General features: G+C 43.0%; 1 protein-coding gene across 1 annotated transcript in view; it reads left to right on the top strand.

Moving 5' to 3' along the window:
• The first annotated feature begins 521 nt into the window (after positions 1-521).
• Positions 522-10,801, top strand: part of LOC128740409 (serine proteinase stubble) — a 59,129-nt gene continuing 48,849 nt past the window's right edge. The window contains exon 1 of the mRNA XM_053835950.1: positions 522-756. Within this exon, the coding sequence (XP_053691925.1) occupies positions 522-756 (235 nt within the window). The remainder of the gene's footprint in view (positions 757-10,801) is intronic.

The raw sequence follows: 10,801 nt of genomic DNA, 5'->3' as shown, positions 1-10,801 counted from the left end.
AAAACGCTTAAAAATACGAACATAAATATAACAAAAATAAGCTACCCCGCTAGCAACCTTGATTATGCACTGAATCCATATCTGTAAACCCATGGCAATAGGCTATTAGCGACTTACAGGGTACGTGTGTGCAGACCAGAAAACAAACAAACCCCACCGACGCGTCATCGGGGGCAGGAGTTGCGGCAGGAGCGCGACCGGTGAGTGTAGCGTAACAAGTGATAGTAAAAGTGATTACGCGATCGCGTCGCTGCGGCGGTCACTACCAAGTTTGCGCGACCAGACCGAACCCCGGAGGCAAACTGTGGGAACCGGTTCCACCGAAAAAAAATAGTCAACCGCCGCGGATGGGGACCAGCGACAACAACTCAGCTGATGTTGGGAAGTGACAGCGACGGCGACGGCGGGAAAACAGAGTGACTTGTGATCGCGATCGCGCGCGCGTGTTTGTGTGTCTGCGTGTGTTTGTGTGTTGCTGTGAAGTATCCCACCGAGCAGGGCGGAAGCCGCGTTAGTGAGTTATGAGGAAAACATTTTTCCGCTGCTGGACCACCGCAGCTTCGTTGTCGTGTTCGCTGAGATTGACAGTGCCGGTGCTACTGTTGCTCTCTTGTTCGCTGGTGATATGCGGCGACGCAGGAGATGTGGAAAACTTTAACCGGCACTACAACGATGTCGTACAGCGGGATGATCTGCGCGCAACTATCAGCCGGCAGCTGCCGAAGCAAGGCAAGTTTTTCGAGGAGTTTGATCGGAGTGAGTAGTTATTGTCACTGCATGCCGGTTGTATTTTGGAAAGGTGGTTGTTAGACACGATTGGTGGCGGAAGTAAACATAAACAAGTATCACTAGCTATGAGGAGGCTGGCTGATTGTAACAATACGTAATCGTTTTAAAGTTACAGCAGTCAGCTGACAGTAGAAAATTGTGTCTGTAGTATTGTTGTCTTTATATATATGAATGTCAAAAGCGTTGTTCAGTTGTAGCTAAGCAGGTTAACAAATGGGGAGTACGATGTTTGTTGATTAGATTAGATCGAATCAACCCAAACTAAAACAAAAAATTAATATCATCTTTCAGTCTGGAAAAATTAGAAAATCGTGTAATGAACTTACTTTGGAAATGGGGAATCTGCTCATGATCCATGTAAAAGATCGGGATCCCTAAAGAGAACGATTAATCCGGGATTTTTTTCTCAAAAGATATACAACTTTTATCAAATTTCTTTAACCTAGTACGAATTTTAATAAAATCAGGGTTTCAAACTTTGGTCATTATTTACTAGTTAGAGTTGTAACCGAATTCGCCATTTTCCCCACCCTTCTTAAACTTTACTGTATTATTATTCATTATTAAATCAACGCGCTCAATTCAGCTTCAATAATTGACAGGTTGGGTATTCGGCTTTTGCAGTCTCAAAATAATATCAAAACGATACAGGACACCAGGATACCAAAAAATCCCTAGCAAAACGAAAAACGATATTTATATTCCTTTGAAACAGGCCGAAATCAACGGTCAAAACGTCGGATTTACAATAAACCATCGTTTTGACATTATTTTGAGACTGCAAAAGCCGAATACCAAACCTAAATACCATTCATAGTTGAAACCAATACGATAATTGTCACGTTTGTATATAAATAGTCATGTGAGTAAAACGGTAAAAACGTGTACAAATAAATCTTAAGAGAACTGCCTTTTCTTCTGCCTTCACTTTACTGTTGAATTCATAATGTGGCTTTTCGCTAGTGAGTCCTGCCTCGGACATATATTTAAACATATATGTATTGACTAAGTGAAGAACGGCTACGCTTCATTTGCAATAAATTTACGTTTCTACTCTTCCAAATAAATCTTTAATATAACCGAATAAGAGCTAATTGTAATCGTTAGATTAATCAAAATAATCGAATAACAAACCGCGGTGCTCCCCCAGACTGTTATTATAAAAAAAAACGCTCCATGAAATCGGACCTCACCGGTCAATTCGTGAGGTTGTATTGCATACCTGGTGAAATTTTCAAAATCCTCCATCCATCCATCCATCCATCCATCCATCCATCCATCCATCCATCCATCCATCCATCCATCCATCCATCCATCCATCCATCCATCCATCCATCCATCCATCCATCCATCCATCCATCCATCCATCCATCCATCCATCCATCCATCCATCCATCCATCCATCCATCCATCCATCCATCCATCCATCCATCCATCCATCCATCCATCCATCCATCCATCCATCCATCCATCCATCCATCCATCCATCCATCCATCCATCCATCCATCCATCCATCCATCCATCCATCCATCCATCCATCCATCCATCCATCCATCCATCCATCCATCCATCCATCCATCCATCCATCCATCCATCCATCCATCCATCCATCCATCCATCCATCCATCCATCCATCCATCCATCCATCCATCCATCCATCCATCCATCCATCCATCCATCCATCCATCCATCCATCCATCCATCCATCCATCCATCCATCCATCCATCCATCCATCCATCCATCCATCCATCCATCCATCCATCCATCCATCCATCCATCCATCCATCCATCCATCCATCCATCCATCCATCCATCCATCCATCCATCCATCCATCCATCCATCCATCCATCCATCCATCCATCCATCCATCCATCCATCCATCCATCCATCCATCCATCCATCCATCCATCCATCCATCCATCCATCCATCCATCCATCCATCCATCCATCCATCCATCCATCCATCCATCCATCCATCCATCCATCCATCCATCCATCCATCCATCCATCCATCCATCCATCCATCCATCCATCCATCCATCCATCCATCCATCCATCCATCCATCCATCCATCCATCCATCCATCCATCCATCCATCCATCCATCCATCCATCCATCCATCCATCCATCCATCCATCCATCCATCCATCCATCCATCCATCCATCCATCCATCCATCCATCCATCCATCCATCCATCCATCCATCCATCCATCCATCCATCCATCCATCCATCCATCCATCCATCCATCCATCCATCCATCCATCCATCCATCCATCCATCCATCCATCCATCCATCCATCCATCCATCCATCCATCCATCCATCCATCCATCCATCCATCCATCCATCCATCCATCCATCCATCCATCCATCCATCCATCCATCCATCCATCCATCCATCCATCCATCCATCCATCCATCCATCCATCCATCCATCCATCCATCCATCCATCCATCCATCCATCCATCCATCCATCCATCCATCCATCCATCCATCCATCCATCCATCCATCCATCCATCCATCCATCCATCCATCCATCCATCCATCCATCCATCCATCCATCCATCCATCCATCCATCCATCCATCCATCCATCCATCCATCCATCCATCCATCCATCCATCCATCCATCCATCCATCCATCCATCCATCCATCCATCCATCCATCCATCCATCCATCCATCCATCCATCCATCCATCCATCCATCCATCCATCCATCCATCCATCCATCCATCCATCCATCCATCCATCCATCCATCCATCCATCCATCCATCCATCCATCCATCCATCCATCCATCCATCCATCCATCCATCCATCCATCCATCCATCCATCCATCCATCCATCCATCCATCCATCCATCCATCCATCCATCCATCCATCCATCCATCCATCCATCCATCCATCCATCCATCCATCCATCCATCCATCCATCCATCCATCCATCCATCCATCCATCCATCCATCCATCCATCCATCCATCCATCCATCCATCCATCCATCCATCCATCCATCCATCCATCCATCCATCCATCCATCCATCCATCCATCCATCCATCCATCCATCCATCCATCCATCCATCCATCCATCCATCCATCCATCCATCCATCCATCCATCCATCCATCCATCCATCCATCCATCCATCCATCCATCCATCCATCCATCCATCCATCCATCCATCCATCCATCCATCCATCCATCCATCCATCCATCCATCCATCCATCCATCCATCCATCCATCCATCCATCCATCCATCCATCCATCCATCCATCCATCCATCCATCCATCCATCCATCCATCCATCCATCCATCCATCCATCCATCCATCCATCCATCCATCCATCCATCCATCCATCCATCCATCCATCCATCCATCCATCCATCCATCCATCCATCCATCCATCCATCCATCCATCCATCCATCCATCCATCCATCCATCCATCCATCCATCCATCCATCCATCCATCCATCCATCCATCCATCCATCCATCCATCCATCCATCCATCCATCCATCCATCCATCCATCCATCCATCCATCCATCCATCCATCCATCCATCCATCCATCCATCCATCCATCCATCCATCCATCCATCCATCCATCCATCCATCCATCCATCCATCCATCCATCCATCCATCCATCCATCCATCCATCCATCCATCCATCCATCCATCCATCCATCCATCCATCCATCCATCCATCCATCCATCCATCCATCCATCCATCCATCCATCCATCCATCCATCCATCCATCCATCCATCCATCCATCCATCCATCCATCCATCCATCCATCCATCCATCCATCCATCCATCCATCCATCCATCCATCCATCCATCCATCCATCCATCCATCCATCCATCCATCCATCCATCCATCCATCCATCCATCCATCCATCCATCCATCCATCCATCCATCCATCCATCCATCCATCCATCCATCCATCCATCCATCCATCCATCCATCCATCCATCCATCCATCCATCCATCCATCCATCCATCCATCCATCCATCCATCCATCCATCCATCCATCCATCCATCCATCCATCCATCCATCCATCCATCCATCCATCCATCCATCCATCCATCCATCCATCCATCCATCCATCCATCCATCCATCCATCCATCCATCCATCCATCCATCCATCCATCCATCCATCCATCCATCCATCCATCCATCCATCCATCCATCCATCCATCCATCCATCCATCCATCCATCCATCCATCCATCCATCCATCCATCCATCCATCCATCCATCCATCCATCCATCCATCCATCCATCCATCCATCCATCCATCCATCCATCCATCCATCCATCCATCCATCCATCCATCCATCCATCCATCCATCCATCCATCCATCCATCCATCCATCCATCCATCCATCCATCCATCCATCCATCCATCCATCCATCCATCCATCCATCCATCCATCCATCCATCCATCCATCCATCCATCCATCCATCCATCCATCCATCCATCCATCCATCCATCCATCCATCCATCCATCCATCCATCCATCCATCCATCCATCCATCCATCCATCCATCCATCCATCCATCCATCCATCCATCCATCCATCCATCCATCCATCCATCCATCCATCCATCCATCCATCCATCCATCCATCCATCCATCCATCCATCCATCCATCCATCCATCCATCCATCCATCCATCCATCCATCCATCCATCCATCCATCCATCCATCCATCCATCCATCCATCCATCCATCCATCCATCCATCCATCCATCCATCCATCCATCCATCCATCCATCCATCCATCCATCCATCCATCCATCCATCCATCCATCCATCCATCCATCACAGCGCAGACTTTCTTGCTAAAATCTCAATATCTCAAAATGCCTTTGGGCTACATTCAATCTTTTCATTTCTTAATGGAAACTCCAATTATGGGAGGGTTTTTTCAGCCCATTAAGCAATGGCATCTATTTTTCCGGTCTGTGGCCTAGTTCTAGTGGAAGCACAGGGGTTTTTGGCGTTCTTTAAATAAAAAATAGTAGACTACTTACAGTCTTGAGAAAATAGCTATAACATATTAAAATTGTATGTCGGCAAAATATTTTTATTGGCGAAAGAAAAGGCAAATAGGCTGAATTTAAAAACCTGCTGAAAATACCCTCGTGAACCCTATGTGGGTCTTGCTCACGGCACGCTTTTGTTTCTAGTAGTTTTTTTTCTGGTGAATCCAGATATATTCACTTTCACATTGTTGAAACTAGGGTAAAATGCCGTTTGTTTGACCAAAACATTAAGAAATAACCATACAGTAAACCATACTATACAAATAAACAAATACCATGTCATCATATTTCTCATTAAAATAACTTCTTTATGGCGAATAAAGATCAATTTTATTAGAACGGAATCCGGAGATATGCATTTTTACATCTCTAAAGAAGGATAATGCCCTTCTTTTGGCAAAAACTGCTTGAAAGAGATGCGCACCGTGAACAAGTACCACATCATTGGTATCCTATTGCTATTGTCATACAAATATCTTGAACCTAGTTTAACGGCATTTTGATATATAGAGATAAAGTGAGTGAGAACAGTGTGAGTTTTATTGTACTCTTATGGTGGTCTTCAAGACCAATTCTGGTCTTAAACGCATCATAAGAGTATCTTCATCTTCAGGTTTAGTTGAAAAATTTTCGGTGAAATAATGAAACTGATGAATATATCGCGTAACGTTTCAGCCTACTATTCTTCAGCTATCGTCTGACGCCTGTAAATATTTATTACCATTAAAATGTGCTATTTAGGTATTTTTCAACAATCAAATTCGCGATTTACAATTTTTACAAAAAACACACATCACAAAACTCTTACATTCTTCTAGTATTTACGCCACATTCATATCAGTTATTCAGCCTTCATCAGTGGGCTGGTTTTCCTTCCGTCCAACTGGCTTGTTGTTGTTACTCTGACGAAGCTTTAGGACTAGACCGTTGTATGCAGCATTGAATGTTCCGCATTCTCTCTGTAGATTCACGGTTTTGTTATCACCTAGGATTTTGATGTGGAACATTTCCGCTGTTGTTCTGGTCTCCTGGGTCTTTATCCGTTCTAAAACCCGAGTTTTGGCGAAGTCAAAGAGGTGTCCTTCCTCCACTGTATGCTGCGAGAGTCCCGATTTCGCCTCACCCTTTTTGGCATCATTTTTGTGTTCTGCTACCCTGGTTTCTAGCTTCCTTCCCGTTTGTCTGATGTAGACTTTTCCATCGTCCGTTCCACATGGTATCGAGTATACAACATTTCTCTGCTTTCCTGGTGGGACGGGATCTTTAAGTTTACTAAACAACCGATTCCGAATTTTATCTTGAGGTTTAAACGTTAATTCCGTATTATGTTTGTGCAAGATCTTCTTTAATTTTTCGCTTAGTCCAGGGATGTACGGGGTGGAGACGTATCTTACCTCACTAGTGGTTTGTTTAGTCGCTTGCAGAGAGTTATAGAGTTTGTGTACTCGATCTGCTAATATTTTCCGGACAAACCATGTGGGGTAATGGTTGATGCGCAAGATTAACTCTCTGGTAATATGTTTTATTTTGTTTATGTTTGCCCAGTTTCGCTAAAAATGGCGTCGAAACAAGAAGCATTCCGGGAGCGCGTTGTACACTTCTACGAACTGCAACAGAAATCTCGGCAAAATACTTTTTGATACAACATTTAAGAAGCAAATATGTTGCGGCTACGACTGTTTACCATATCCTAAGATGCCCAACAACTATTCGCAAGCAGGGTAGTGGAAGACCAGTCAAAATTATGGACGCAGAAGGACATCGTTCTCTTTCTCGTTTCTTTAACAACAAGCCCTCTGGTTTGACTATCAATTAAGATGCACCAGACGAATGTTTGAAGAAAATTTTGATCCCGTTTCTACAAAAACATCATGCAGATTGACAATACGTGTTTTGGTCGAATAGAGCATCATCGCATTAAGCCAAAAAAACTCAGCCATTCCTGAATACCCATTCGGTCCTATTTTTACCCGGAAAATCTGTTTTAGTTCGCCCAATCGAAGATTTCTTCGGGATTTTGAGTTCCTTAATGTACAAAAATAACTGGAGAGCCACGAATCGCAAACAGTTGATTGGTAGAATCAAGAGATGCATTTGCAAAGTTGTCATGACGGCCGTACAACGCTCCTGTTTCGACATCAAACGAAAGCTTCGCCGAACAGCCGATTACGGACTTTTTTCAAATGTACACTTTTTTTGCAACAATGGCTAATGTATCTTTAATTTCGGTAAATCAGATCTTCTTCATGTATCTTGGTCTTTTTTTGACAGCTTGAGAAAAAAAATCCAAAATTTTAGTTGCCACCCGTTATTATAAATAACACAAGAAACCATAGCCAAACACGTAACAGGTTCTCAACTTAATCTATTCAACATAGCCTGTGATTCCCAACAAAAAAATCATTTCATTCATTTGAATGCAATCACATGATTGCTCTAATTGTGAATTCAAGCCCATAACGCAACTGCCACTTATTGCAGCGATGCAAGTGCCCTAGTGCACAGTGGATAGCACTTTCCACAGTGAATCACTCTCTTCTTACCAGCAGTGACAGCAGCCTTTTCGACTACACTCCGTACAAACGCGGTACACTCACTAGGCGATCCATTCTCTACGCTATGCTGACTCAATAAGTTGCATTATGCAACGGCAAGCAGCACCGAAATTCCCCAAGTTCTCCTTGAACTGCGAAATCCGGTAAACTGGAACCGACGACGACGACGACGACGACGCCCGCCGGGTACGGAGATGGCATAATCTGACTGAAGCGAAGAGTCTGTGGTCGGCTTAGCCGGTTGTGATGTAAGAGTAAGAGTGGTCCGGTAAATCTTGCATAATTAGCGCACTAATGCATTTGAAGATGACTCTATCTTTGTTTATTTATAACTACTTTCCTAGCAAAAGAAATACAGCACGTGCATAAAATAAATAGTACCTTATAAATCTTAATCCAGCAGTGAAATGGCAACACAAATCAGGGGTCTCTCGCTGCAGCGTGAGTAAAGTGAGTAATCGAATCACAGTAAATACACGCTACTTGTAGCTGATATATCTTATAATTTTATCGCAACGAAAAAAAGTGTTTTCGTCACCATGATATTGATAGTAAAATTTTTAAGTTACACATTTAAGGTAGTTTAAAATCGGTTAAAAAACCAATACTAATGTTTGAGTATTATAATATTACTAACTTTCGATTCGAACCTAAAAACATATCAATTAATGTTGCAAAACTCTATATTTCAAATAGTTTTCCAAAAAGGTTGAAATGTACGTTATCCTTTAATGAACCCTTGAAAAGTACAAGTTAATAAATGCCGAAATTGTACCCGAGGGTCCATTTTAGTTGCAGGGTTCACTATCGGTAAACTTACCCTAGACTTAAGAATAATTATACTTAATTTAAAATAGCTCTGCATACATAGCACCACATTTAAAAGTCCCACTGCGGGCACACTGTACTCCTTCAAAGAGAAGGGACCTTAAAATATGCTCGAAGTTCGAGGTAATGCTCAAATAACAAGTGCAGTGATGCAAAGCTTTCGAGCTGCTAGAGAAATGCGCCTGTGTTTAGGCACTTCTGCGTAGTATGATTTCCTTTTCTCGAGGAAAGACTCAAGGTATAAGCGAGAAACCTTGCAGTTTCATCAATTTCTTGATTTCTAAGAATCAAATTCAACTGAAACTTGTTGTAAAATTCTAATACTTATACAATTATACTTTAATATATTTTTTTATAGATATAAATTTGATTCCAGCAATCGAGTTCAATTTTCCTACTAAGCCGATTGTACAAGTTAAATAAATCAATGTTACGCTAATTACTTTGAAATCCAACTTCGATGCGACGTAATATCAATCGAACAGCATGACTTACTAAAGCCCACCCGCTGTCCCATGCCACTTAATCCACTTGCAATATTATTAGATCACAACCGAATCATTTTAACCATTTAATGACGAAAATTCATCAAAAGACAATTGAAAGCGAAAGTCGTCGCCATCAGCAGACTGCCACCCCCATCGCATCAACACCCGGTCACTGCAAAACTGGCACACGAGCAGCAGCAGCAGCAAGAGGTTGCGTACAATGCAATAATGGTGACACGAAAATTTGGGAATTCGCTAAGTCTCCTTTTGACGTTTGCGTGGTCGAACTGTGGCTGGGTTTTTCGACTGCCGTGTCAGTGGATCAGTAGTAAATAGTAGAATCGTAGTAAGGAAAATGAAAGGGGCCACCACGGCGGCGCGGCGTACCGGTTCGGAAGTGGCGCGCGTCGGACTCATAAAACCATGATATTTTTTTTTTGTTACTCGCCGGACACAGTCGCGCAAACCCGGGCAGCATTGTGGGCAGTTGTTGCGTAATACTAGTCTGTCTTTCTTTTCGTTTTTTGTGAGAAGAGGACCTATTTTTTACGCTGAGTGTTCAACTTAATAAGTGGATTTGGAGGAATTGTGTAATGGATGAAACAGCAAAACTGTTAAGTGTGACATACTTTCGTTAGCCGTTCAGATTTAGGTTAAAAATATCGCTATGGTATCGCTATGGTAATGCAATTATTGTTAATATCAAGTACCTACAATATATGAAATTTAATTACAGTTTAACATATTATTTTGTATTTACTTGTTAGCTAAAACTGCATTATGTTTAAACTTTATTTTGATCCCCTGGTCGTCGTGTTCTTACCAGATTTGAAGAAATCACCATCTTCGCAGGCAAACTATCCAGAATTCTTGCAACACGCCCTGCCCCCTATATCCGTCCAGGCTTAGCCATCTTTGGTATACCAATTTCACAGTAGAATTGAGCGAGCTTATAGTTCATTCTCGTTCTTACGTTCTTCTGTATACCATAGAATATCTTTCTAGGCGCTCGTCTCTCGAAAGCTCCGAGCACTCGCAAATCCTCATCGTATCATTCCCGTAGAGAACAACCGGTCTA

Source organism: Sabethes cyaneus, chromosome 3, assembly GCF_943734655.1.
Source record: "Sabethes cyaneus chromosome 3, idSabCyanKW18_F2, whole genome shotgun sequence".
Lineage (NCBI taxonomy): Eukaryota > Metazoa > Arthropoda > Insecta > Diptera > Culicidae > Sabethes > Sabethes cyaneus.
This window is presented reverse-complemented; position numbering and strand designations above follow the sequence as displayed.